Here is a 27,175-nt window from a genome sequence, read left to right as displayed (position 1 = left end):
TAAGGGTATTAATTTACTTCCATTGAACATCTGCACGCCTCTGGGTGTCTACTGTTTCCCTTTCCATTTGAATATCTACACACCTTCCGGTGTCTACTGTTGCCCTCTTATTGGAGGAATTACCCCTTCACTATTTTTATATGGATTTTCATTCTTTGCTGTTCCATATTTCACTATAGACATTTTTTTATCCCAAATTATTTTCACATTTTAATGTTGATTTATTTTTTCATTTTACATGTTTATCAAGTACATGTTTGATATTTCTAGCGCTGCACTTCTTATATTCTCATTTTCTAGCGGACTTGGTTTGTTTGTGTGTCAGCTGCTTTTGTTTTTTGTTTTTCACACTGTTTGGGTTTAGCGCAGCATTTTCACTTCTTATACCTATTTCCTGACCCCCTATCTGCTGCAGCTACCCAGGTACATCACTTTGATTATGAATGTTTTTGAATAAAGGACTACTAGGTCCCTTAACACAGATGGGGTCTTTGTTTTAAAAAACATTGACACTGAAATGAGTGGATTATTCCTTAGACTCAAAAATGTAATGACCACTGAATTGCATTTACAGTGGGACATTGCTTTTTTGGAGCAGTATATTAAAGAGAAGAGAGGTTTACGGTGGGATGTTTTTCCCCAACAAGGTGACACTGACCTTGAACCCTGGTTTCACTATTTCAATGAGGCGGGCATTAATCTGATTGGCTTTCTTGTTGAGAGAAAGCAGATCAGATTAGCTGCACTTGATTTGGAAATCAGAGATCTCAAGGACAAACTCTTACCGTCCAATGGGTCACCCGAATACACTTCTCACTCTACTAATTTAAGGACTCTTTTGGAAAAAGAGGAGAGGGACCAACGAAATAAAAACAAAAAAAGTACAACCGTGACGTTACTGATTACAAGAATAATTTGATGTTCGGTTGGCAGAAGAAGATAACTCAAGGAGTCGATCCAGGGTCTACCAGCTTACCTGTTGAGAGTCTGGAACTGATTCCCCGGAATCCCAATAGGAGATTGACATATGACCCCCCTCCCCCCCTCCCAGAATGGGACGAGTGACTGAACATGGGACCAGTGTTTCTGCCCCCAAAGCTACATCTCAGACCAATCATTTCCCTAGGGAGTCTAGTCGGGGGAGATATCCTTCTGCTTCCAGGAGTCATCCTGCTGATTCTCATTGTGGTAGATACCCTTCTGGTCATAGGGGGAGACAACCCAATGGTAGGGGTAAAGGGAATATGAGAGGTGAAGCTAGAGAGCCCTACCATGGGGCTGATGGACCCTCGGGACCCCGATATGATACCAGATTGGGTTACCCAGGAGAAGGTTATGGTTATGGTACCCTCATACACACTAACAATCGTTATGCTGTGCTCCGTGATGAGGGTTCAAGGGAGGCACACTACGATCATTCCTACTACGATTACGGTGGTGATGAGGAGTACAATAGAACACCATATTATTACAACCACTCCGGTCCCTCCCAATCTTCGGGTTTTCACAAACCCATCCACAACCCCCCCGAAGTCCAAAAACAAAAGAAGATGTAGGGGGGTGGCGTTTACAATGGAGGAAAAAGAAAAAGGTCACAATAGGTGCTGGCATTTTTAACTTAAGTAAAACTATTCTCACCTACCAAGAGAAATATGTCTTAGATAAAGGCCTTAAATTTGTCCCCCCCAGGAAACTAAACAAATTCTTCACTTTTGTGGATGTACACAAATACATCCGCAAGCTAAATATACAGAGGCATTTTCTATCCATGCCTGCAGTGGACTCTAGAGGTACTCTGTAGGCGACATCCTACACTCTGGTGTCTCCAACCCATCACTTTTTAAACCCCCAAACAACACATCACATTCTATCAGTGTATTTAAAGATCTGGTTCTCCATGATCCTGCCAAAATTCCCATCAAGAGAATGCATCAAGATCCAGCTATTACGGCCGGTATTAATGCTCTCTGTGACAGAAAAGACCTGATCATCTGCCCCGCCGACAAGGGCGGCGGGATAGTGGTCTTGGACAAAAAAAGACTACATTGCGGAAATGAACAGACTACTTGAGGATCGAACCACATATAGAATTCTTCCCAAGGATCCTACGGGAGAATACAAACAAGCCCTTGTGGCCCTTATTGATGAAGGTTTTTCTCTCAACATCCTTAACCAGAAGGAGAGAGAGTTTCTTTTTACCGCAGCCCCCCGAATACCTGTTATTTATTACCTTCCGAAGGTACACAAAAGCTCTACTAATCCCCCCGGCCGTCCGATCGTGAGTGGGATAGATTCTGTTACCTCGAGAATCGAAAGGTATATAGATTTTTATCTCCAGCCCCTTGTTAAACAAATGCCTTCTTAACTCAAGGACACACGAGCTGTGATTAACTTACTAGAAAGGGTGAAGTACCATGATGGCCTTCTTCTTGCAACTGCGGATGTATCCGCACTCTATACGTCTATCCCACTGGATCTAGGTTTGTCGGCGGTCGATCTGTTTCTTTCTAGAAATTCAGGTCTACCTCTCATCCATCGTAATTATGTCATGGAACTACTCAAGTTCGCCACCGAACATAATTACTTTTGGTTCCAGGAAACATTTTACTCCCAAATTAAGGGTGTTGCCACGGGGGCTAAATATGCCCCTAGTTTGGCTAACCTCTTTATGGCCCTATGGGAGGAGGATGTCGTCTATACCCACAGACCACCTCAGTTGGTTTTGTGGGCCAGGTATATAGATGACATCCGCCTCCTTTGGAAAGGTGAAGCCAGATATTTGGAGGAATTCATGGGCTATTTGAACACTAATAATAGAAATATCTCCCTTGGTTTTGAGGCAAGTTCTGAGACCATTCACTTTCTAGATTTAGAGATCTCAGTTGTAGACCATCAGCTGGTTCTCAAGACGTTTTTTAAACCCACGGACCGCAACGGGTACGTCCCGGTGGATAGCTGTCACCATCACCAATGGCTCAAATCTGTTCCTAAGGGCCAGTTTCTCCATTTGCAATGAAACTGCAGTAGTATTGAGGACTTTCAGTCTCAATCTCAGACCCTTAGGGAAAGGACCTTGATGCCGCTATTCGTGAGGTTCACTTTGGGTTGACCACCCCAGAGTACAGGAGGAAAACCAATTTAAATGGTCTTTCTTCACCTCCTTTTCTGTACAACATAAAGAAATCAAGAGGATACTGGACAAACATTGGAGGGTTCTAAAGAACGACCGTGTGTTGGGCCCTGTTCTGCCGGACCGGTCTGGTGTCATTTTTCATGGCGCACGTTCTGTTCGGGGTGAATTTGCTCCTAACACCATAGATCCCCCTCGTCCAGTCTCCTTTTTTCAGGACTGCAAGGGATATTTCCCCTGCAGAAAGAATCTGTGACTTTCCATTCTACAGTTACTTCTAGGTGCTACAATATGAAACATTTCACCACGTGTGCCACCCAACATGTTGTCTATCTTATTACTTGTCCGTGTAAGAGACAATATGTCGGACGCACAACTAGAGCCTTTTCCACTAGGGTGAATGAACATATAGCGAAAATGAAAATGGGTTGTAATAACCATAGCGTCCCTCGTCACTACCTGGAGTGTCACGACAGGGACCCCACTGGCACCTCTTTTTTGATTATTGATAAGTTTGTTCCACATTGGAGGGGTGAATCTCGCCTCAGGGGTGTGTCACGGCTCGAGACCTACTGGATCTACAAGTTAAGGTGCTACTCGCCCTATGGTATGAATGTAGATTGGGACATCAATTGCTTCATTAGCCAGGCGTGAGTGGCACCTCTTCTTGTGATCTTAGGCCGCGACACACCTCTATTAGGCCACATCTAAATTTCAAGGAATCAAATAATTAAAATTCTCTCTATATATATTTTTTATTTATTTTCTTTGAACTTTTGAGGGGGGTTGTAGTGTTTTTTCAACCTTATATGACATTTTTTGACAAATTTTGAGGTTTGGATTTTTAGCTCATTACAGTTATTTGAGGGTTGATGGGATCTCGGGTACCCTTAATTTGGGTAATTGACCTCATGTCTAGATTGTATATCACACAACAGTCTGTTTCAGCATTGCCCTTGACGTCTCGCGCTGTGTTTACAACATCGGCGCTGGACATAGCTGGGCGGGGTTTGGTCGTTCAGCCCGGAGAGAGAGACCAATTACCAGATGCCTAGTGGAGGTGACGTCTGTGTCTGGGCTGGACTGGATACGAGGCATTGAACGCAAGCCGTCCGTGGGATTTTATAACCTTACAGTTCCCTGAGGTTTCTAGCTTTGTTTTTTACAATTTAGTGTTTGGTTAATATTGCCTGTCACACTACCTTTAGCCCATATAATTTAGGGTTAGGATTGTGTATGTTTTGTATGCGATTTCACTATATTTACTGATTTTTACTTGCGGTTCCGCCATGATGGGGGCGGACCTGGCTAATTTTAAATTTTTTGTACAGTCTATAAGTAAGAGCAATGTGGGGAGGCTGCTTTATGCCCCTGTTGAAGACTGTTCAGTCGAAAAGCGTAGGGCTAGCATTTTCAGCTTCCCACATTGCCATTTTTTATCTGCTTGTGATCACTTTTTAACCGTGTATGGTGTTTATACAATAAATCCCAAGTTTGACCTACACCATGTGGAGTGCTCTTTTTTCTTTTTCCACAGCCTCATACTAAATCACCATCTCCGGACTATTCCGCTCTGGAATCAGATAACGTGAGTGGCAGCCATCCAACTTCTGTCTGTGACTACCATCATCCATTGGTACTCGTGGCCCATGAGATACCGTCTGGATGGACATCATGGGATACCTTCCCCATGCCTTTTTGACGCACTGCTATATGGTATGTGCGTCCTACGGATCCGGTAAGTGTATTCATTTACTCCATTGAACATCTGCACGCCTCTGGGTGTCTACTGTTGCCCTTTCCCTTTGAATATCTACACGCCTTCCGGTATCTACTGCTGCCCCCTTATTGGAGGAATTACCCCTTCACTATTTTTATATGGATTTTCATTCTTTGCTGTTCCATATTTTACTATAGACATTTTTTGATCACAAATTATTTTCACATTTTAATGTTGATTTATTTTTTCATTTTACATGTTTATCAAGTACATGTTTGATATTTCTAGCGCTGCACTTCTTATATTCAAATGGTTAAAACTACTGGGATTTTGCCATTAGCACCGTGCCCCGAGCGCTTGCTGTATATATTTTTATTAAATCCTTTTGCAATGCACTACTTTTTCAATTTAAATGCAATACCTATATATAATGTATGTATGTTTTTTTATGATGGGGCATATCTTGTATATGCTGCATTATAAGGGATGATGTGTAAATCCTCCGATGCCATCCTGGGGGTTATTTTCCTTTTGTTTGTTCTCATGGTTTTTTTCCGGTCTATTTAGTTAATACGTTTGTGGTCAGTAATTATGGATCTATTAGGGCACCGTAGAATTTGGGAAAAATGGAGTTAATGGAAATCAATGAGGACAAATGATATCTATCATTTGTATTTGATTAGTGTTTCCTATGTGATAAGCGCATTGACACTATACTAAATTATTTAAGATTTACAGGTCCACCGTCCAATATTATTTCCCCCTGAAGTAGATGCATAATCCCTGCATCGATACGCTTTGGGGAGGGGTCAGGACGGCACGGCAGGCATCTTGTGCACTGAGGAGGATTCCCGCATCATCCCGATACCTGACGCACCTAATCTGTGTGAGTACCCCTGAAGGGGATCTTTTTTGCTTTATTTAATAAACAGTTCAAATTGTACTTGCACTATCGAGTTTTTACTGTATCATATCCCGGTTGGTGTATGCTGAGGAATCCAGGAGCCCAATACCATCATAGAGCCCAGAAGCGGTTCACATGCGTGTTTTGACTTAGCTTAATCGCAAATTTGCACGCTCCAAGGTGAGCATTTATTACCTAAGGGGGGCACCTGAGTGATGACACCTTAGCACGGCTTGGATCACAGCTTTTGGATTACACAGACCTTTTTCAATACTGGATTCGTGACGCAATTGGTCGCTACTTACATGCACATGAGCACTTTGTTATATGATTTAAATCACTTACAGCATTGTTTTTCAGCACGGTCAATATTTGGGCACTGTATGAAAGCACGGTCATTATTGACTTATTTGGACACTATATGAAAGCACAGAAGCACTTTATTGCTGGTTTTTTAATATTAATACATATATATATATATATATATATATATATATATATATATATATATAAATGTTTTGGCTTGTAATACACAGTTATGCACTAGGCCTATCCATAGTAAGATATATGTGTATTAACATTTATAATTCACTGGTTCATTATTTATTTATTTGAGATCATTTATTTACTGTGCATTTCTTATACATATCTTTTAGCGCAGCGTATATAGTTATTGATTTCTTTGCATAAAACAGGACTATACGTGAAAATGTTTGTGCATTTTTAGATAGACTTTCATCATCTATGTATCCTAGCAAGCATCGCAAAGTATTACAGATATTGGGTATTTGAGTGATGGAGCTAACAAAGGCCGTGACTTACGAACAGAACTTTCTAATCGGTGGACATTCCCACATCAGATGGAAAAATGTGCCATCAGCCATGTTACACCGAGAAAATATTGCAGAGGGTAATTACGTAGTTACACAGTTACATAGTAGGTGAGGTTGAAAAAAGACACAAGTCCATCAAGTCCAACCTATGTGTGTGATTTTATGGCAGTATTACATTGTATATCCCTGTATGTTGAGGTTGTTCAGGTGCTTATCTAATAGTTTCTTGAAACTATCAATGCCCCCCCGCTGAGACCACCGCTTGTGGAAGGGAATTCCACATCCTTGTTGCTCTTAGAGTAAAGAACCCTCTACGTAGTTTAAGGTTAAACCTCTTTTCTTCTAATTTTAATGAGTGGCCACAAGTATTGTTAAAATCCCTTTTGCGAAAAAGTTTTCTCCCTATTGTGGGGTCACCAGTACAGTATTTGTATATTGAAATCATATTCCCTCTCAAGCGTCTCTTCTCCAGAGAGAATAGGTTCAGTGCTCGCAACCTTTCTTCATAACTAATATCCTCCAGACCCTTTATTAGCTTTGTTGCCCTTCTTTGTACTCGCTCCATTTCCAGTACATCCTTCCTGACGACTGGGGACAGAACTGGACAGCATACTCTAGGTGCGGCCGGACCAGAGTCTTGTAGAGCGGGCGAATTATAGTTTTATCTCTTGAATTAATCCCCTTTTTAATGCATTCCAATATTCTGTTCGCTTTGTTAGCAGCAGCTTGGCATTGCATGCCACTGCTAAGCCTATTATCTACTAGGACCCCTAGGTCCTTTTCCATCCCAGATTCCCCCCAGAGGTTCTCCCACCAGTGTATAGATTGCATTCATATTTTTGCCACTCAAATGCATTATTTTACATTTTTCTATATTGAATCTCCTTTGCCATGTAGTTGCCCACCCCATTCATTTGTTCAGATCTTTTTGCAAGGTTTCCACATCCTGCGGTAAAGTTATTGCCCTGCTTAGCTTAGTATCGTCCACAAATACAGAGATTGAACTTTTTACCCCATCCTCCAGGTCATTTATGAACAAATTAAACAGGATTGGTCCCAGCACAGAATTCTGGGGGACCCCACTGCCCACCCCTGACCATTCCGAGTACTCCCCATTTATCACCACCCTCTGAACTCGCCCTTGTAGCCAGTTTTCAATCCATGTACTGGACCTATGGTCCATGCCAACAGACCTTATTTTGTACAGTAAACGTTTATGGGGAACTGTGTCAAATGCTATTGCAAAATCCAGATACACGTCTACGGGCCTTCCTTTATCTAGAGGACGACTCGCCTCCTCATAGAAGGTTGATAGATTGGTTTGGCAAGAACAATTCTTCATGAATCCATGTTGATTACTGCTAATGATACCGTTCTCATTACTAAAATCTTGTATATAGTCAATTATCATCCCCTCCAAGAGTTTACATACTATTGATGTTAGGCTAACTGGTCTGTAATTCCCAGGGATGTATTTTGGGCCCTTTTTAAATATTGGTTCTACATTGGCTTTTCTCCAATCAGCTGGTACCATTCCAGTCAGTAGACTGTCAGTAAAAATTAGGAACAATGGTCTGGCAATTACTTGACTGAGTTCCCCAAGTACCCTCGGGTGCAAGCCATCTGGTCCTGGTGATTTATTAATGTTGTTTCCCAAGTCTAATTTTAATTCTGTCCTCTGTTAACCATGGAGGTGCTTCCAGTGATGTATCATGAGGATAAACACTGCAGTTTTGGTTACTGAAGCCCCCCTATTCCCTCATGAAGACTGAGGAGAAGAATAAATTCAATATCTTCACCATCTCCCCATCCTTTATAACCAGATGTCCTTCCTCACTTTTTATGGGGCCAATATGGTCTGTCCTCCCTTTTTTTACTGTTTACATACTTAAAGAATTTCTTGGGATTTTTTTTGCTCTTCTCCGCTATGTGTCTTTCATGTTCTATCTTATTCTTTATAAAGTCTGAATGCTGATGATGATCCCTCAACCATGTATTTTTTTTGAAGGCCTTCTCCTTTGCTTTTATATGCATTTTTACATTGGAGTTAAGCCATCCAGGACTTTTGTTCACTCTTTTAAATTTATTACCCAATGGGATGCCCTTGTTTAATATGCTCTTAAAGCAAACCCATCTCTCCTCCATGTTCTTTGTTCCTAAGATTTTATCCCAATTTAAGCCTTCTACCAAGGTTCTTAGTTTAGGGAAGTTGGCTCTTTTGAAATTTAGTGTCTTTGTATTCATCTTATGTTTCCTATTTGTGTGATTTATACGGAAGCCAATTGACCTATAATCTTTTTAATCTATAGAGTAAACAGGGAGTGAAGTAGGACCTTTATAGTAGTTTATTTTGGATAGCTTTGTCTCGGGAAGAGATGACAGAAGGGACCTGGAGAGGAAGTGCTTCCTGCAAGATATCCTCCGTCAATTCCGATATTTCAGAGCGCCACTTACTTTCTGTGATGCAAATCCTATTAGTTGTGGAGTGAAGAAGAGATTTGTAGTATGTAGAAACAAGTTTGGTGTGGGAAGTATCAGTCAATAAACGCTCTAGTGGGGAAGGCTGAATATCTATGTTACGAAGGACAAACTGTGTCGCAGTGGTGTGGCGTATTTGCAGCTATTGAATATAAGCCGTGGGAGGGAGACCAAAGTCCCTACAAAATTCTGCGAAGGATCGCCATGAAGGAACACCATCTGCTCTACGGAAAAATTCCTGTAAACATAGATTGCCCCATAATGGGGCGTTAGGTGGTGTATTTGTCAGGGCTGGGCTCAGCCCTTCCTTCTGTCGGTTATTTGTCAGCTCCTATCTCTCCACAGTGACTCACCTGTTTATGATATCCTGCTCGTCAGTCCTGCTTACTTAAGCCGTCCAGCCCAGATGATCTCTGCATTCGCCTGGTCAACATCATTGAGATTCTCTCCTGCATGCCTGTTAAAGACTTGCTTGGCTGACATTCCTTCCGGCTCCAGATCCTGCTTGCTGTTCCACTACACTGATTCCTGGCTTCCTGACTTTCTGGTTGCCTGACTATTCGTACCGGTTACTGAACTTTGGCTATGTTTTGACTACGTTTGTTCTATTTACTTTTATTATTAAACAAGTGTGATTTAACTGTACTTCTGTCTCGATCTGTTTCATGGTTTCTGACAGTAGGCGAAGGCCATGAATTCAGAAGATTCAGTCAATTCACTTGTTGGTAATATTTTTTCCAGATTGGATGAGCAGGATCACCACATTGATCAGTTTGCCATGACGTTACAGATGCTCCTGAGTTGCACCACTCACCTGGAATCCCCCACTGTGGCTGCTCCGGTACAACCTGCGTTGCAGGCCATCCCTGCTGCTGCTCCAGTCTCTGTGCAGGCACCCGCCTTGAGTAATACCTCTATAAGGTCCGTTTCCCATGGACAAAAGCAAAGTAGGTTTCGTAATATCTTTGCTTTCTGAGAGAGCCTTGGCCTGGGCAAACCCTCTATGGGAGACACAAAAACCCATTGTCTTGAGTTACCCAGAGTTTGTGGCTTCTTTTAAAGGGGTATTTGATGTTCCTGCAAGCTCCGCTTCTGCTGCCAAGTGGCTCATGTCCATCAAACAGAGTACAAGAACTGTTGCTGATTACACCATTGAATTCCGTACTCTGGAAGCAGAGGTTGCTTGGAACAATGAGGCCTTCGTGGCTGCTTTTTCTCATGGTCTCTCGGATACCATCAAAGATGAGATAGCAGCCTGAGATATACCCACTGAGCTGAAGAAGTTGATCACATTTGCCATCCTCATTGACTCCAGACTCAGAGAAAGACTCTCTTTTAAGGAGCGCTTGTGGAAGCCTCCTGTACATTTGTCTCCGAGCTTTGTAGTCCCACCCTTGCATCTCTCTGCAGATGAAAGATCCCTTAGGAGGAGGGAGAGATTGTGCCTTTATTGTGGCCCGGCAGGTCACTTTTTGAAGTCTTGTCCTACCCGTCCAGGGAATGCCCGAACCTTGAGGTCCTGTCACAGACATACCTTAGGTGACGTTTCGCCCCCAGTTATCCAGAAGGATAAGCCCCTGGTTCCAGTTACTCTTTCTTGAGCTGAGTCATCCATCAAGATACAGGCTCTAATCGACTCTGGGGCTGCAGGCCTATTCATTGATGTTGCCTTTGTATCAAAGCACTTAATTCTGCTGCAGCTGCGTGCCACTTTACTTGCCACTGAGGCTCTTGACGGAAGACCTCCTCATGAGAATGCTCCATTGTTCATGGCTGTAGGGGCTCTTCACCATGAGATAATTCAATTACAACTTATTTCCTCACCTAAATGTACACTGGTTATTGGTTATCCTTGGTTACAGAGGCACAACCCCTCTTTCGATTGGCTTCGTGCTGAGGTTCTCTCCTGGTCACCACAATGCAGTAAGACATGCTTTCAGAAGGTGGCTAAGGTCCTATGCACCTCTTCACTCTCCTTGCCGGAGGAGTACCGAGATTTTAGCAATGTCTTTGACAAAGGTCAAGCCGGTAGTTTTACCTCTACACCAGTCGTATGATTGTGCAATTGACCTTCAGCCTGGTGCCATACCCCCTTTTGGGCGGGTTTACCCTTTGTCCGTCTCGGAGGAGAGGAATTTGTTGCAGATGCACTTTCTCAAGGTTTCATCCGCAAATCCTAGTCTCCTGCCGGTGCTGGTTTCTTCTTTGTGAAGAAGAAGAGTGGTGAACTGAGACCTTGTATTAATTATAGGGGGTCTCAATCGTCTCATGATTAAGAATGCTTATCCAATTCCATTCATTACAGAATTATTTGACCGCCTCAAGGGAGCAAAGATTTTCATGAAGCATGATTTGAGAGGGGCATACAATCTTGTGGGGATTAAGGAGGGCAACGAATGGAAAACTGCGTTTAATACCAGAAAAGGCCATTATGAGTACCTCGTAATCCCATTTGGCCTTTGCAATGCTCCGGCAGTTTTCCAGGAATTTATCAATGATGTCCTCCGAGATTTGTTGCAGTTATGTGTGGTGGTTTATCCCAACAATATCCTCATATTTTCCAAATCCCTAGAGAGCCACCACACAGATGTCTGTCTGTCGTGTGCTTCGGAAGCTGAGAGAAAACAATCTCTATTGTAAGTTGGAGAAGTGTGAGTTCCATCGTGAACAGGTTAAATTCCTGGGTTATGTAATTTCCACTGCTGGTTTTTTCGATGGACCCAGAGAAACTTTCAGCAGTCCTACAGTGGCCCCGACCTGTAGGTATACTTCCTCTGGAACGTTTTCTTGGCTTTGTCAATTATTATCGGAGGTTTATTCATAACTTCTTGTCCCTGGTCAAATCCCTGACTGATATGACCAGAAAGGACGGTAGCCCACAGAGTTGGTCTCTGGACTCTGTTAAGGCCTTTTAGCCTCAAGGCTGCCTTTGTTTCTACTCCTGTGTTGGCAAATCCTCATCCTACGTTACCATTTATCCTTGAAGTTGATGCTTCGGAGACTGGAGTTGGCGTCCTTCTGTCTAAACGTCCTACCTCTGAGAGCGCTATGCATCCGTTTGGATATTTTTCCAAGAAATTGACACCTGCGGAGTGCAATTACGAGATTGGGGACAGAGAGTTGTTAGCGATCATTTTAGCCCTTAAGGAATGGAGGCATCTCCTTGAAGGTACCACTGTGCCGGTTCTCATTCTTCCTGACCATAAGAATTTCACATTCTTGTCTGAGGCTAAATGCCTCTCTCCCAGAAGGGAGCGATGGGCTCTTTTCTTGTCAAGTTTCAATTACATTGTCTCATATTTACCCGGTACTAAGAATGTAAAGGCCGACGCTTTGTCGCGACAGCATGCTTTCTCCTCTGCGTATCACCCACAGTTTAATGGGGCCACAGAATGAGCCAATCAGTCCTTGGAGCAGTTCCTACGTTGCTATATTTCTGACCATCATAACAACTGGTCAGACCTCTTACCTTGGGCGGAGTTTGCTCACAATAGTGCCTTGAATTCTGCTTCCCGATTGTCCCCGTTTATGGCGAACTATGGTTTTCAACCTTCCATGTTGCCTGACTCATTTCTTCCGCAGAACATTTCTGCGTTAGAGGAACATTTCTGTGGTCTTCGTTCCACTTGGGCACAAGTCCAGGAGGTTTTGTGACATGCCAATGATAGGTACAGACTCCATGCTGACCGCAGATGCCTGCCTGTGCCTTCCTACCAGGTTGGGGATAGGGTCTGGCTGTCATCTCGCAACCTCCGACTCCGTGTTCCCTCTCTGGAGTTGGCACCTCAGTTTATTGGCCCTTTCCGTATTCTCTGCAGGATTAAACCAGTGGCTTACGCTTTGGACCTTCCTTCTAATATGCATATCTCAAATGTATTCCATGTCTCCTTATTAAAATCTTTGGTCTGCAAATGCTTTACCACCTCGGTGCCACATTCTCACCCTGTACAGGTTGAGAACCATGAGGAGTATGAAGTACAGTCCATTGAATACTCCCATAGGTTCCATGGGCGCATACAGTACCTGATGCATTGGAAAGGGTACAGTCCGGAGAAACGCTCTTGGGTCTCACCTCGGACGTACATGCCCCTGTCCTCCTCTGTGATTTCCATAGACGTTTTACCCTCAAGCCTGGTGGTCCTCCGAGGGGGAGGGGTCATTGAGGAGGGGGTACTGTCAGGGTTGGGCTCAGCCATTCCTTCTCTGAGCTGGCCGCTTACCTGTCAGTTAATTGCCAGCTCCTATCTATCCACAGTGACTCACCTGTTGATGACATCCTGCTCATTAGTCCTGCTTACTTAAGCCGTCCAGCCCAGAAGATCTCTGCCTACGCCTGGTCAACATCACAGAGATTCTCTCTTGTGTGCCTGTAAAAGACTTGCTTGGCTGATGTTCCTTCTGGCTCCAGATCCTGCTTGCTGTTCCACTACACTGATTCCCATCTTCCTGACTATCTGGCTTGTCTGACTATCCATTCTGGTTACTGAACTTTGGCTATGTTTTGACTACGTTTGTTCTATTTACTTTTTTTATTAAACAAGTGTGATTTAATTGTACTTCTGTCTCGGTCTGATTCATGGTTTCTGACAGTATGTACCAGATGGCAGAAGCCTAGAAAGCTTAAATCTCCTTAAGGTCATAGATAGGACGCTCGTACCCTCCCACCCCCTGGTGGACAATCGATGTATTCGATTCTGGAGAGATCCATAGGAAGTAAGGATGGCTCCTTCCAAAGAAGCAGCTGCATTGTTAGCCTCAGGGTAGAACCACCAATGCGCATGAGCTAACCGTGCGGCCACAAAATAAGTTTGGAGACAAGGAAGTGCCAAGCCCCGCTCCATAACCAGTAATTGTACCGTATTTTTGCAATCTGAACTGCCCCTCCTCCCCAGATAAATTTGGTGAGGATTGACTCTATATCCTTGAATTTACTTTTAGGAATATATACCAAGGAGTTACTTAAAATATATAGGAAATGTGGCAAAAAGATAATTTTAAAAATGTTTATTCTACCTAATATTGTCAAAGGAAGATTGGCCCAGGTCTTTAGTGTATTCCTCATTCTACCAATGAGCAGATCCAAATTAATTTTGATGTATGAAGAGAGAGGTTGTTGTATCAAGATACCTAAGTAGCGAAAAGTGTGGACAATCTGAAATGGACATGAGGGAGGTAATATGATTGAATTTGACTGATCTAACATAAGTAAAAGGGATTTATCCCAGTTGACCTGGAAACAGAAGAAGTGGCCAAAGCGCAGGATAATATCCAGTAAAGCAGGGAGTGACGACTGAAGGTTCGCTAAATATATCAGCATATCGTCCGCATAAAGGTATACTTTTTCCTCCCAGACCCCCAACTGCCCCACTGGACTGTATCAGCACCGCAAGAGGTTCTATCGCCAATTTGAAAAGTAGTGGTGACAGAGGACACCCCTTTCTGGTACCTCTCCGTATCAAGAAGTGGTCGGATATGAATGCATTCACATGTAATCTAGCTTTAGGCTTGTGATACAGTAGATGAACCCATCTAATTAATGTGTTGCCAAATCAAATTTCAACAGAACTTCCTGCATATACGGCAACTCAACCAAATCGAAAGCCTTAAGAGCATCCAGAGCCAAAATAGCCCTGTAGACCACTGAGCCATGAATAGCCTGCATGTTGATGAAGAGCCTACGTCAGTTAATTGAAGTAGCTCGCCCTGGGATGAATCCTGTCTGATCTGCTCCAATAACAGTAGTGATAACTGTATTCAGTCTCCGGGCAAGCACTTTAGCCAAAATCTTTACATCTAAGTTAATTAAAGAAATCAGTCGGTATGATTCACAATGAAGATGGTCTTTGGGGTGTTTGGGGATGAGGACAATCAATGCCTCTGACATAAAAAGCGGTAACTGTCCTGTCTTTAGGGCATAGTTATATACCCGAAGTAAATGTGGGATCAGTAGTTCTCTAAAGTGCATGTACCATTCTATATGGAATACAACCAATCCCGACATTTTGTTTCTAGCAAAGGACTGGATAGCCTCCCCTATTTCATCAGTCATTAAAAGAGTGTCAAGCAATGCGACCTGAGGTTCTAGCAACTTTGGAAGTGAAATATCAGACAGATAATCGTCTAGTTCTATAATGGTGTAGTGGGCCCTAGTAGAATATGGTGCAGAGTAAAATGTAACAAATGTCTCCACCACCTCCCTATTTTGTTCTACTATTACACCTTCTGAGTTGCTAATTCTGGGAATGTTACAGGGCTGATAGTCAGGTTTAGAGAGATATTCAAAGAGCCTCTAATTTTGATACAGCAACTTTTTCTGGGTATGTTCCAGGAGTACTAGGTCCAACTCTCTGGCTCTGTCCTGCCAGACAGTGTGTATCTCGGGGGCAGGGGACACAGAGTAGGCAGCCTCCGACACTCAAAGCTCCCCCTCCGCATCCACTAGGCTGGACTGAAATGCCTTGCGGGTCCGCCCAATAGCTGTAGCAAAGAGCCACGCATGGTGGCCTTAAAGGCATGTCAGGTCACCTGAGACCAGGTGATAGATGCACTCCGTATGAGTTGGAAGTGCACCGCTAAGATAGTGGACCCTGGGACTGACTGCTGCGGATAGTACCCAGGGAGGTTCAGGAAGCAGGTCTACTGGATCACTAACACAGATCCCAGTGGGAGCTAGAGCATAGATTCCCCAGGGCGCTGAGTCCAAAAGCCAGCAGGTGTTCACCAGAGCCTCTAGTGGTGAAGATGGATTGGGCTGCAGTCTGGCTCCAGGTCGCGGCCCCTAGGGTCTTACAGCTCATGCTCACGGTAGACTACAGGAGAAGGAAGCAGCAGGCTGGAACAACAAGGATACTAAAGGAATAAGGCAGATGTCAGAGCGACTAGCAGACAGGAACAACAGAGTACACGCCAAAGGTTCAGGGTCACAGGCAAACAGGGATAGTCAGGGACACGCCAAAAGGTCAGGGTCATGAGCAGACAGGAATAGTCGAGAACACGCCAAGGTCGGTAACAGAGACAAACGAAGAGCACATGGCAAGCAGGAAACAGGAAGCCAAACACACAATGAATACACAATGGTTGATCAGCAAAGTTGGCTTGCAATGCCCAGGTTAATATAGTGTTCCTAATTAGAAGCTGGGGTGGAGCTATGCTGAGGGAAGTTTATTTAAACAGTCAGGTGAGGGTGACTGGTCTCTAAAGAAACACATGGAGGAGGTAAGCTGACAGACACACGTCATGGTTATGCAGTGATGTGTGCCTGTCAGCTTACCTCCTCCATGTGTTCCAGCTTACCTCCTCCAGGCCTCCCAGACCACAGGGATGGAGGTGTTCTGTTTATTAGTTGCCCAGTAAGAGTTCATGTCAGCCAGTCCCTGATCTGCGACTGCCTGGTCCCCTAGCCACAGCGGACTCAGTCACCACACCAGAAAGGAAGGAGATATTCCTAGAGTGGGGTCCACCATCAAAGGAGAATGATCGGACACCACTCTGGGGAGATATTTAACGTCATTCACCATGTTAAACATATTAGATGAACGTAAACATAAATCAATACATGACAATGTACCGTGAGAATCAGACTGGCATGAATATTCCCTCACATCTGCATGCTTCCACCTCCAGGCCTTTACCAGGTCAAATTGAGTCAGATAGGAGCCTAAGGGAGTGGGGGGTAATGTGGAGCACAGAAACCTGTCAAAGGTGTTGTCAATGACTGTATTTTAATCCCCAGCTATCAGCAGAGGTTCCTTTGCAATTTCGAAGATTGTTTTCATCACAAAATCAAAGAATTGTTTAGTAAAAGGTGGCAGAGTGTATAGGCTAGCCACCATGTAAGGTTTACCAAGGCGTTCAAGTACAACGATCACGAAGCAGCCACCAGGATCTAGCTTATAATGTGTAATAGTGACAGGAGCTGATTTAGCTATGAGAATAGACGTGCCCCGGGCATACGTGGAGAATGTAGAATGAATGGCATATGCTATTTTTGCCCTTTTTAAGAGCCTTAACTCTGGATCCTTGCAAATGGGTTTCCTGGAGAAGGATCACATGCGGATTGTGTTGTGCCGTATACTCAAACATCAGTGATCGTTTCACTTTGGAGTTAAGCCCCCTAAAATTCCAAGAGATCAAACGTAATTTAGACATAACCATGCAGTGTATAGAAGTAGTAAAGGATATTCCCTACATTGTATTAAAGTTGACCACAGCATGAAAATCTGTAATCCCAGCCTGGTATGAGGTGATATAAACAGCATGCAAATAAGAAGGAACAGTAGTTCTGTTGCAGATGTTGACTGGATACCAAGGCGGCCAACTAGGCCAGAGAATGGAGAAAAAAAGAGCAAAAAAGAAAACTTTGCTCAAAATCAGGTAAAACAACCCTAACCCCCCCGGAACGCAAACCCAAACACTTGAGAGCCCTGTTCTCATTACCAAAACAGCAAAGCAGGGAGGACATGGTGCAGACCCGCAACCAACAAACTATGGCGGGTGGTGAAAAAGTCTGCAGTAACAAGGTTCCATCTGTGTCCGCAAAGAAGAATATATTGGGCAACCCGGGCCCTATAGAAATATTCTATAGACATCAGCAGGATAGGACCAATATAACAGCTTCAACAGTCATCCAGGAGTAATGGTGCCAGGATGTTAGATATCGAGGTTGGGGAAGGTCTCACCAGCATCTTGGGTAAGAAGTACTGGGAAGGGAACATAAAGAAGCTTGGTTTCTCTGCTAATAACCAGGTGGAGTGTTGTGATTGAGAAACTGAAAGCTCAGAAGAAAGATAATCACATTTAGCGAGAAGGAGATCTCTTCTGGTGTCGTGGATCAGCATCCTTCGGATCTGTGAAAAAATAGGCCTTGCCCTGATGAATGATCCTCAGCCGTGCAGGATAGAGCATGCTGCAAGGCAGTTGGAAGTCCCGCAGCCTTCTTTTAATGGCCAGGAAGGTAGCCCTCTGTTTTTGTGTAGCCACAGAGAAATCTGGGAAAATAGTGATTCCAGTACCATTAAAGGATATACAGCCTTTTTCTCGAGCAGCCCTGAGATCTGCTTCTCTGTCCCTGAAGTGCAGCAATTTAAAAAGCATGGCACGTGGCGGTGCCCCAGAAAGAAGAGGGCGCAGGGGAACTCTATGCGCTCGCTCTATGGTGAATAATGTAGATAAGGTGGAGGCGCCAAAGGTAGATGTTAACCACCGTTCCATGAAAACCTCAGGGGCCTTGCCCTCTGAACCCTCCAGGAATCCCAGGAAACGCAGATAATTACGCCTCAGGCGATCCTCCATATCTGTTAGCTTATCAGTGGTATAATCCTGAGTTTATTTTATTTCAGGTACTTATATAGCGCCATCAATTTACGCAGTGCTTTACATATACATTGTACATTCACATCAGTCCCTACCCTCAAGGAGCTTACACTCTAAGGTCCCTAACTCACATTCATACATACTAGGGACAATTTAGACAGGATCCAATTAACCTACCAGAATGTCTTTGGAGTGTGGGAGGAAACTGGAGTACCCAGAGGAAACCCACGCAGGCACAGGGAGAACATGCAAACTCCAGGCAGGTAGTGTCGTGGTTAGGATTCGAACCAGCAACCCTTCTTACTGCTAGGTGAAAGTGCTATCCACTACACCACTGTGCCGCACTATGCGGCTTGCATAGAGACAGTAGCAACAGGAAACCCACTGTATCCTCCATAGCAGGGCCATATTTTACCATCTCCTGGTGGTCTCAGCAGTCCCAAGAGGCTGATGAGGCTGGAGGGTCCCTGTAGGAGCGATCGGGTCGGTGGGATCAAGTGAAGATTTGTGCGGGATGGACAAAGCTCAGGCGATCTGCGACCTCACATCCCGGTAGTTGGCCCCCCCAGATTGGCAGCACTGGTGGGCACTGTTGGAACTGCACTGATAATAAGGACACTGATAATCAGCGCCCTGACTATAAGTGTACATGTCCCTTTATCAGAAACCGGTTATCGGCTCTCTTCTCCCTTCCTCGTGCTGTCAAGATAACCGGCTTCTGTTTACATCCGTGATCAGCTGTGATTGGACATAGCTGATCACGTAGTAAAGAGCCCCTGATTGGCTCTTTAACTCAATCTGTGATCAACAGTGTCCGGAAAATTGCGGGTGCGATCACAGTACGCCGTCATATGACGGCGTCACAGAACTAGCCGGCGCGCTGTATTTGTCATTTGGCTATAGCGTGGTTGGCAAGTGGTTAAGTGCATCAGTTCAGGGCATAGAGACCATCTGTTTTTGGGCACCCAGGAACTGTCTCCTGTCTGGAGAACACTATTTAAATTAACTTGCAGGACAGTACCATAACCACTTCCCACCTGCCATATAGTAAAATGATGGGCGCAAAGTGGTTGTATTATCCTGACTGGACGTCATATGCAGTCCAGCAGGATAAGCCGCTAGCGCGTGCCCGTGGGGGCACGCAGCGCAGCGATCAGTGGTGTGGTGTGTCAGTCTGAAACACCGCTGGTCCAGTGTCCAATAACAGTGTAAACAGGAAGAGCCATTTATCGGCTTTTCCTTTACTCCCACTGACAGACATGTGTAGAGGAGAGTTGATCAGCTGCTCTTCTGACGGGGGGTCTGCGCTGATAATCACCACATTTATTATCAGTGCAGACCCATCAAGGATGCCCACTGGAGACCACCAGGGATGCCCACTGGAGACCACCAGAAATGCCCACTGGAGACCACCAGGTGAACCCACCAGGGATGCCAATCATTGTCAATCAGTGCCCATTAGGATGGCACTCTGTGAGTGCCCATCAGTGCCACCTATCAGTGCCCATCAGTGCTGCTTATCAGTGCTGCCTGTCAGTGCCCAATTTTCAGTGCCCATCAGTGCCACCTCATCAGTGCCAATTAGTACTGCCTCATCAGTGCTAATCAGTGAAGGAGAAAACGTAGTTACAAAGTTTTGTAACAGAAACTAAAAAAAAATGTTTTTTTTTTTTTTTTAATTTTTGGTCTTTTTTTTATTTGGGGCACCAAAAATAAAAACCCCAGTGGTGATCAAATACCAAAAAAAAAGCTCTATTTGTTGGGGAAAAAATGTAAAAATATTTGTTTAGGTACAGTGTTGCATGGCCGTGCAATTGTCATTCAAAATGCAACAGCACTGAAAGCTGAAAATTGGACTGGGCAGGAAGGGGTATGAAAGTGCCCTGTATTGAAATGTTTTTTTTATTTTTATTTTTTTGGGCCGAATTTCCAATGTTTCAGTTTTAAACTTGCTTTTTTTTAATCATTAGATTTATCATAATTGGTCACACAAAACTAAGCCACCTCCAATTGTGAAAGAATTCAATGACAAAACTTTAAATTTCCAGCAATTGAGCTAGGGAGAGAATTAAACCAGAAATATTTTTTTTAATGCCTTTCAAAGCCTTCCCATTAATCAGATAGTTATTATATATCTTGTTGCATACCGCTGAATCCCGGGTATTAGTTTTATAGCATAGCATTGGTTGAGTGCCCAATACAGGCACTATTCACCGAATGCCTTATATTTTTCTCAGTGAATTAAATGCATTCCCTAATTGGAAGAGGCAGAAAATTGGGCATTAATGTCATGATCTTTACATAGTCCAATCAGAGGACAACTTGCCTGTGCTTAGCAAGCAAATCTCTGTGTTCACCTGCATCAGGGCAGTTACTTGGCACAGTACCTGGAGGATAGCAGCAAATACTGTAGTAGTAGAGACTACTACAGTGATTTCCAGCTTCCACAGATTTTAAAGGTTTGGAATATGCAAACTTATATTGGGCGAAGCTGGACAAAACTAAATATGCTATAAAAAAAAAAAAAAAAACATACCTGGAATTCAGCTTTTAAATAATCTACACTGCCACAAGCTGTAATCATTCTTTCCTTAAACAGAGAGCCAATTTTAAACCTTTGGTATTTTCCAGTACTAGACAATAACCATAAGCAGATTTGCAAAAACCCATCTTGAATAAAAATGTACTCAATATAGAACGCTATTGATCAATGCTTCCATACAAGCAAACATTTAGAAAAAATAAACGAATGTAGGCTTAGCTGTGTATGCACAATAAAATCATATAAATAAATGTTTGTATTGTATATACAGCAGGCACTACAGGCTAGATTAATTTAGTGCATAGTTTTTCAGCAACCAATGTGCTAAATTAAACAGTAATTGTGCATTCTTATTTCACCTTTAGTGTCATGGCATTGTTCTGTATAGAATGTTTCTTTCCGTAAGATTATTTCTTGTGCTATGATTCCATAGCTGTAGACATCACCTTTCTGTGAAACTCCATCCTGACGTAGGTGTTCAGGGCACATCCACAAATCTGGAGGAAAAGTTATAGTGAAGAAAATAAGTTGAGGTATAATTTTAACGTGTCACCCAAAAATCCCCCTTGGTTAAGTATTAGAGGGGTCCCACCATCCCTGCTAAATGCTATAAATACTATCCAAATTCTGGCACCAAAGGTGCAAATCTACATTATCCATCCAATAAGAAATTGTAAATATTTATTACAACATATTTAAAAATAAATACTACACATACATAAATAAAATCATAAAGGCCAAACATTGCAACATATACAAAACATGAAAAAAGGAAAAAAAATTCAACTCAAAGTCTTTCCCACTGTTGTACTTGATCAGGTATATTTGGTACTGCATTGAAAGCACTGGGACTCTGTTTTCTCTATGTGTTTCATGAGATTGATTCACTTTCTCAGGAGAAACTTCCTTAGTTGCAGTAGAGCAGTGTTTACCATCCCAGGACACCAAATTATGAGGGGGAACGAAAGAAGGTACAAAGTGTCAGGACCCCAATAGATGGTTCATCTGTCTTCTTGAACTTTCCGAAGTTGCAGGATCCCAGTCACATCCCACTGATCTGTGAACTATACTCAAAGTCAATAAAGGAAAGGCTAATTGGTCCCTCACTCCCAGTAGTGAACATTGTTTTATTATAAATAGTTACATAGTTGGTAAGGTTGAATAAAGACAATAGTCCATCCAGTTCAACCTGTGTGGGTGTGTGTTCATGTAGATAATCATTTTCCATATCCCTGTATATTGTGTCCGCTAAGATGCATGTCCAAGAGTCTTTTAAAACTATCAATAATTCCTGCCGACACCACTGATTGTGGAAGAGAGTTCCACATCCTTACTGTCTTGACAGTGAAAAACCCCATACGCAGCTTAAGGTTAAACCTCTTCTCTTCCAATCTCATTGTGTGGCCCTGTGTCCTCTTACACTCCCTGATACGGAATAGTTTCCTACCTACACTGGGATTACCATTGAGATATTTGTATATGGCTATCATATCTCCTCTCAAGTGTCTCTTCTCCAGGAAGAATAAATTTAGTGCTTGTAGTTGTTCCTCGTAATTGAGGCCCTCCAGCCCCCTTACTCATTTTGTTGCCCTTCTCTGAACTCTCTCCTGTTCCAGCACATCCTTTCTGAGGATTGGTGACCAGAACTGGATGTAATACTCCAGATGTGGCCAAACCAGAGTTTTATAAAGTGGCAGAATTATCGTTTTTATCTCTGGAGTAAATCCCTTTTTTAATGCATGCTCATATTCTGCTGGCTTTGCTTGCCGATGCTTGACAGTGCATGCTATTGCTCAGTCTTTCATCTACTAAGACGCCCAGATCATAGTTACATTCATACTTAGGTTGAAAAAAAGACCATCTAGTTCAACCAAAAAAAAAAAAATAATAATAATACAATCCCATATACACAAACCTATACCCACAGTTGATCCAGAGGAAGGCAAAAAAACAGCAAAGCATGATCCAATTTGCTACTGCAGGGGAAAGAATCCCTTCCTGATCCCCTGAGAGGCAATCGGATTTTGCCTGGATCAACTTTACCTATTAATGTTAGTACCCAGTTATATTCTGTATATTTAGGAAAGAATCCAGGCCTGAGATTGCCAGAACCACCTCAGAAGGGAGTCTATTCCACATTTTCACAGCTCTTATGCCCTGTACACACGATCGGACATTGATCGGACATTCCGACAACAAAATCCATCGGATTTTTTTCCGACGGATTTTGGGCCAAACTTGTCTTGCATACACACGGTCGCACAAAGTTGTTGGAAAATCCAATCGTTCTGAATGTGGTGGCGTAAAACACATATGTCAGGACTATAAACGGGGCAGTAGCCAATAGCTTTCATCTCTTAATTTATTCTGAGCATGCATGGCACTTTGTGTGTCGCATTTGTGCACACACGATCGGAATTTAAACGATCGGATTTTGCTGTCAGAAAATTTTATATCCTGCTTTCAAGCTTTGTGTGTCGGAAATTCCGACAGGAAAAAGTCCGATGGAGCCCACACATGATTGGAATTTCCGACAACACAATCCGATCGCACTTTTTACATTGGAAAATCTGACCGTGTGTACAGGGCATTACTTTGAAGAAACATTTCCGTATTTGGAGATGAAATCTTTTTTCCTCTAGACGTAAAGAGTGCCCCTTTGTCCTCTGTGATGACCTTAAAGTAAATAGCTCAACACCAATTTCACTATATGAACCACTTATGTATTTGTACATGTTGTACATATTGATCATATCCCCTTAATCTCATCTTCTCAAGAGGGAATAGATTCAGTTGCTCTAATCTTTCCTCATAGCTGAGCTCCTCCATGCCTCTTATTAGTTTAGTTGCCCTTCTCTGTGCTTTCTCCAGTTCCCTGATATCCTTTTTGAGAACTGGTGCCCAAAACTGAACTGCATATTCCAGATGAGGTCTTACTAATGATTTGTACAGGGGCAAAATTATATCTCTCCCTCTGGAGTCCATATTTCTCTTTTTTTTTTTTTATAATCAAATTTTTTTCTTTATTTTCTATTATAAATTTCACAATTCAAAATTATACATTCTTTCATTCCATGATTTACATAAAATACACAGAATTAAACATAGACAAGAAAAAAAGCTAGTTACAGGGCTCTCTTGTCAGCAGTTCACCAGTTATACTAGCCCTACCCCCCCCCAAAAAAAAAAAAAAAAATCAAAAGAGAGCTATCCATCTCCTCCCCCCCTCTCCCCACCATAAGGTAGATGCCCGCCCTGTCCCTTCACACTCCATTCCTTCCACTTTAAGTCATGTGTTCACCTGCCGTGCCTCTCTGTGTCAAAAAAAAAAACCCTAAACGTGCCATGTGATTAAATATTGATTATCCATGATTGTTGTATAACGGCCTCCATGGCCTGGTTCCTCAAAAAAAAAAAAAAAAAGGATACCTTGTGGTTAAATATAATTATTCATGATTGTGTATATCAGCCTATATGGCCTAATTCCTCAGTGACACTCCAAACACCTACAAGCAAACGCACAAACAAAACAGAACAACAAAAAAGAAACAAACACAAAAAAAGAAAAGAAAAAAAAAACCCGACCATACGTGCCATGTGATTAATATTGATTATCCATAATTGTGTATATCGGCCTTCATGGCCTAATTCCTCAACCCTAAGGAAAAGGAAAAAAAAAAAGGGTAAAAAAAAAATTTAATAATTAAAGACAGGATAGTCCCCTCTCCTACTTCCATATGTTTACCCAACCTCATATAATGTAAGAGGCCACTAATGGCCATGGTAGAATATAACTTATACCTTGTGTGAAAAAAAAAAGGAAAAAAGGGTTTGCACCCTAGCTATGAATAAACAGACTTCACAACCCACTACTCCCCTCTTTCAAATGCCAAGCTCTCCACCTCCACATAACTTAACTCCCTCTCTCTCTCCCTTCATTAGGGGCAGGCATCTAGATAAAGGGGAAGGGGGGAAGAAGGAGACAACAACCAAAAAAAAAAAAAAAAAAGGAAAAAGAAACCAAAAAAAAAAACCCAGCATAGATCTGTCCTGGTCATAGTTCGCACTTCGGCTCCTTATTCCTTTATGGCTAAGACCATATGCAGTTATACTTGGGGCCTTATAGAGCCATTACCACCCTTACCTTTCCATTCCCTATCTTTTTTCCTAGTCTATCTCATGTGCACACTGTATCCAGCCTGCCCATATATTCTCAAATTCCCCTTTTTTGTCCCTTACTACATGAATCCACCTTTTTTAGCTTCCATTATCCGGTTAACCTCCTTTTTCCAATCATCTAGTGTTGGGCAGGCGATCTGTTTCCTGAATCTGGGGATTAATATTTTAGCTGCATTTAATAGGTGTGGTGTAATGCTTTTCCTATAGGCTTTAATTGGGCCGGATGTTCCGTGAAATAAGAAGTCCAGAGGTGCAAACTCTATAGGTCTAGGGGTCAACCTCCCGATCCATGGTGCAACTGCTACCCAAAATGCTTTGATCCTGGGGCATTCCCACCACAAATGGAGAAATGTACCCCTTTGCTCACACCCTCTCCAGCACCGGGCATCAGCTGCTGGGTACATCTTATTTAGTTTTACTGGTGTCCTATACCACCTTGTCAAGAATTTATAGGCCATTTCCTGAACGTACGAACTTATGGATGCTGAATAAGTTGATTTAATCATTTTTTTAATTTGTTCATCTGACAGTTCCTTATTTAATTCTCTTTCTCATTCCCTAATAAAGTATGGGACTGTATTCTTTTGGCCACCAAGTATCAGACTGTACATCTGACACAACAGATGTCTAGCTTCCCCCAGGCTCACACACTGGCTCTCGAACATAATAATTGAATTTAATGGTCTTAGTGAGGGTTTCATCTTTGTAAAAAAACTTGTCATTTGATTGTATCTCCATCCTGATATGGGTATATTCCCTAGGGCTGTAACCAGCTCCGGGTAAGTTGCTAGGGTCCCCCGCGGGGCAAACTTGCCACATGTGACATCTCCATCCCTCCCCCATGCCCCCAGGAATCCCCCTCCCTCCCCTGGTGGAAACCATGGGAATCCCTCCAGTGGAGCTAAGGGGGACACCTGGGGGGAATACTGTCCTATTTTATTCAGATTATCCCATGTTGACAAAGAATTCCAAGTCAGGGGGGACGTCCATTTCGAAAGTCCTCTTGCCATACTCGGGATTCAAGGGGCTCCTGCCAAATTCCTCCCCGTTATAGCTTTTTCTAATGGGACCCACATTTTACTAGAGGAGTCATGGCACAAATTCAAGATCCGAACCAGCGACATTGCCTTATAATATACTAATATATCAGGCAGCCCCATTCCTCCATCTGCCTTACTTCTACGCAAGATGTCATAAGTCAACCTTGGTCATTTACTATTCCACACAAATGCTACAAAAGCCTTCCATATCTGTTTAAAAAAGGTTCCTGGTAATTTAATTGGGACTGTATGTAACATGTAGATAATTCTGGGTAGTATACACATTTTAATGGCACTCACTCTTCCAAACCATGTTAGATATTGTCCTGTCCATTTCTTTAAGACCCCCTTTAGCCCTGCCATTAGGGAGGCATAATTAAGATCATATAACATTTTTTGATCCGAAGTAATATGTACCCCTAAATAAAACAAGGAGCCCTTCTTCCACACAAAGGGGTACTCCCTCCTCAGCATCCTTGCCATCTCTTGAGGGACGTGACTTGGGAGGAGTATTGATTTTTCATAATTGATTTTAAAATTAGATAGATGACCATATCTGCCTATTTCCTGCATGAGAGCTATTAAGGATGTCTGAGGTGTTGAAAGATAGAATAGTAGATCATCAGCATAAGCCGATACCTTATGTTCCACATCCCCAATACCTATCCCCAATATCTCCCCATTGCCTCTAATCCTACAGAGAAATTGCTCTAATATTATAGCAAATATTAATGGAGAGAGTGGGCACCCTTGCCTTGTTCCGATTCGTATATTAAGATAGTCCGAAATTGTACCATTTACTTTAACCCTTGCTCTTGGATCCGCATAGAGAGCCATTATCCATCCCATCATACGGTCACACAGACCCACCCCCTTCAAGACTTCATTCATAAAGCCCCAGTTCACCCTATCGAAGGCTTTTTCCACGTCCATCGATAGTACGATCTTTGAAACTTTCTCTGGGCCATGTTGTATCCAGTGGAGCAGGTGAAGTGCCCGGATGGTATTATCCCTTGCCTCACGTCCTTTTACAAAAC

General features: G+C 42.9%; 1 protein-coding gene across 1 annotated transcript in view; it reads right to left on the bottom strand.

Moving 5' to 3' along the window:
• Nucleotides 1-27,175, bottom strand: part of GUCY2C (guanylate cyclase 2C) — a 1,918,134-nt gene that overhangs the window by 636,612 nt on the left and 1,254,347 nt on the right. The window contains exon 18 of the mRNA XM_073591935.1: nt 21,279-21,416. Coding sequence (XP_073448036.1) covers nt 21,279-21,416 — 138 coding nt within the window. The remainder of the gene's footprint in view (nt 1-21,278; nt 21,417-27,175) is intronic.

The sequence above is a fragment of the Aquarana catesbeiana genome, linkage group LG07 (assembly GCF_042186555.1).
Source record: "Aquarana catesbeiana isolate 2022-GZ linkage group LG07, ASM4218655v1, whole genome shotgun sequence".
NCBI lineage: Eukaryota > Metazoa > Chordata > Amphibia > Anura > Ranidae > Aquarana > Aquarana catesbeiana.
The sequence above is the reverse complement of the archived record's forward strand: the minus strand, read 5'-3'. Positions and strand labels throughout refer to the sequence as shown.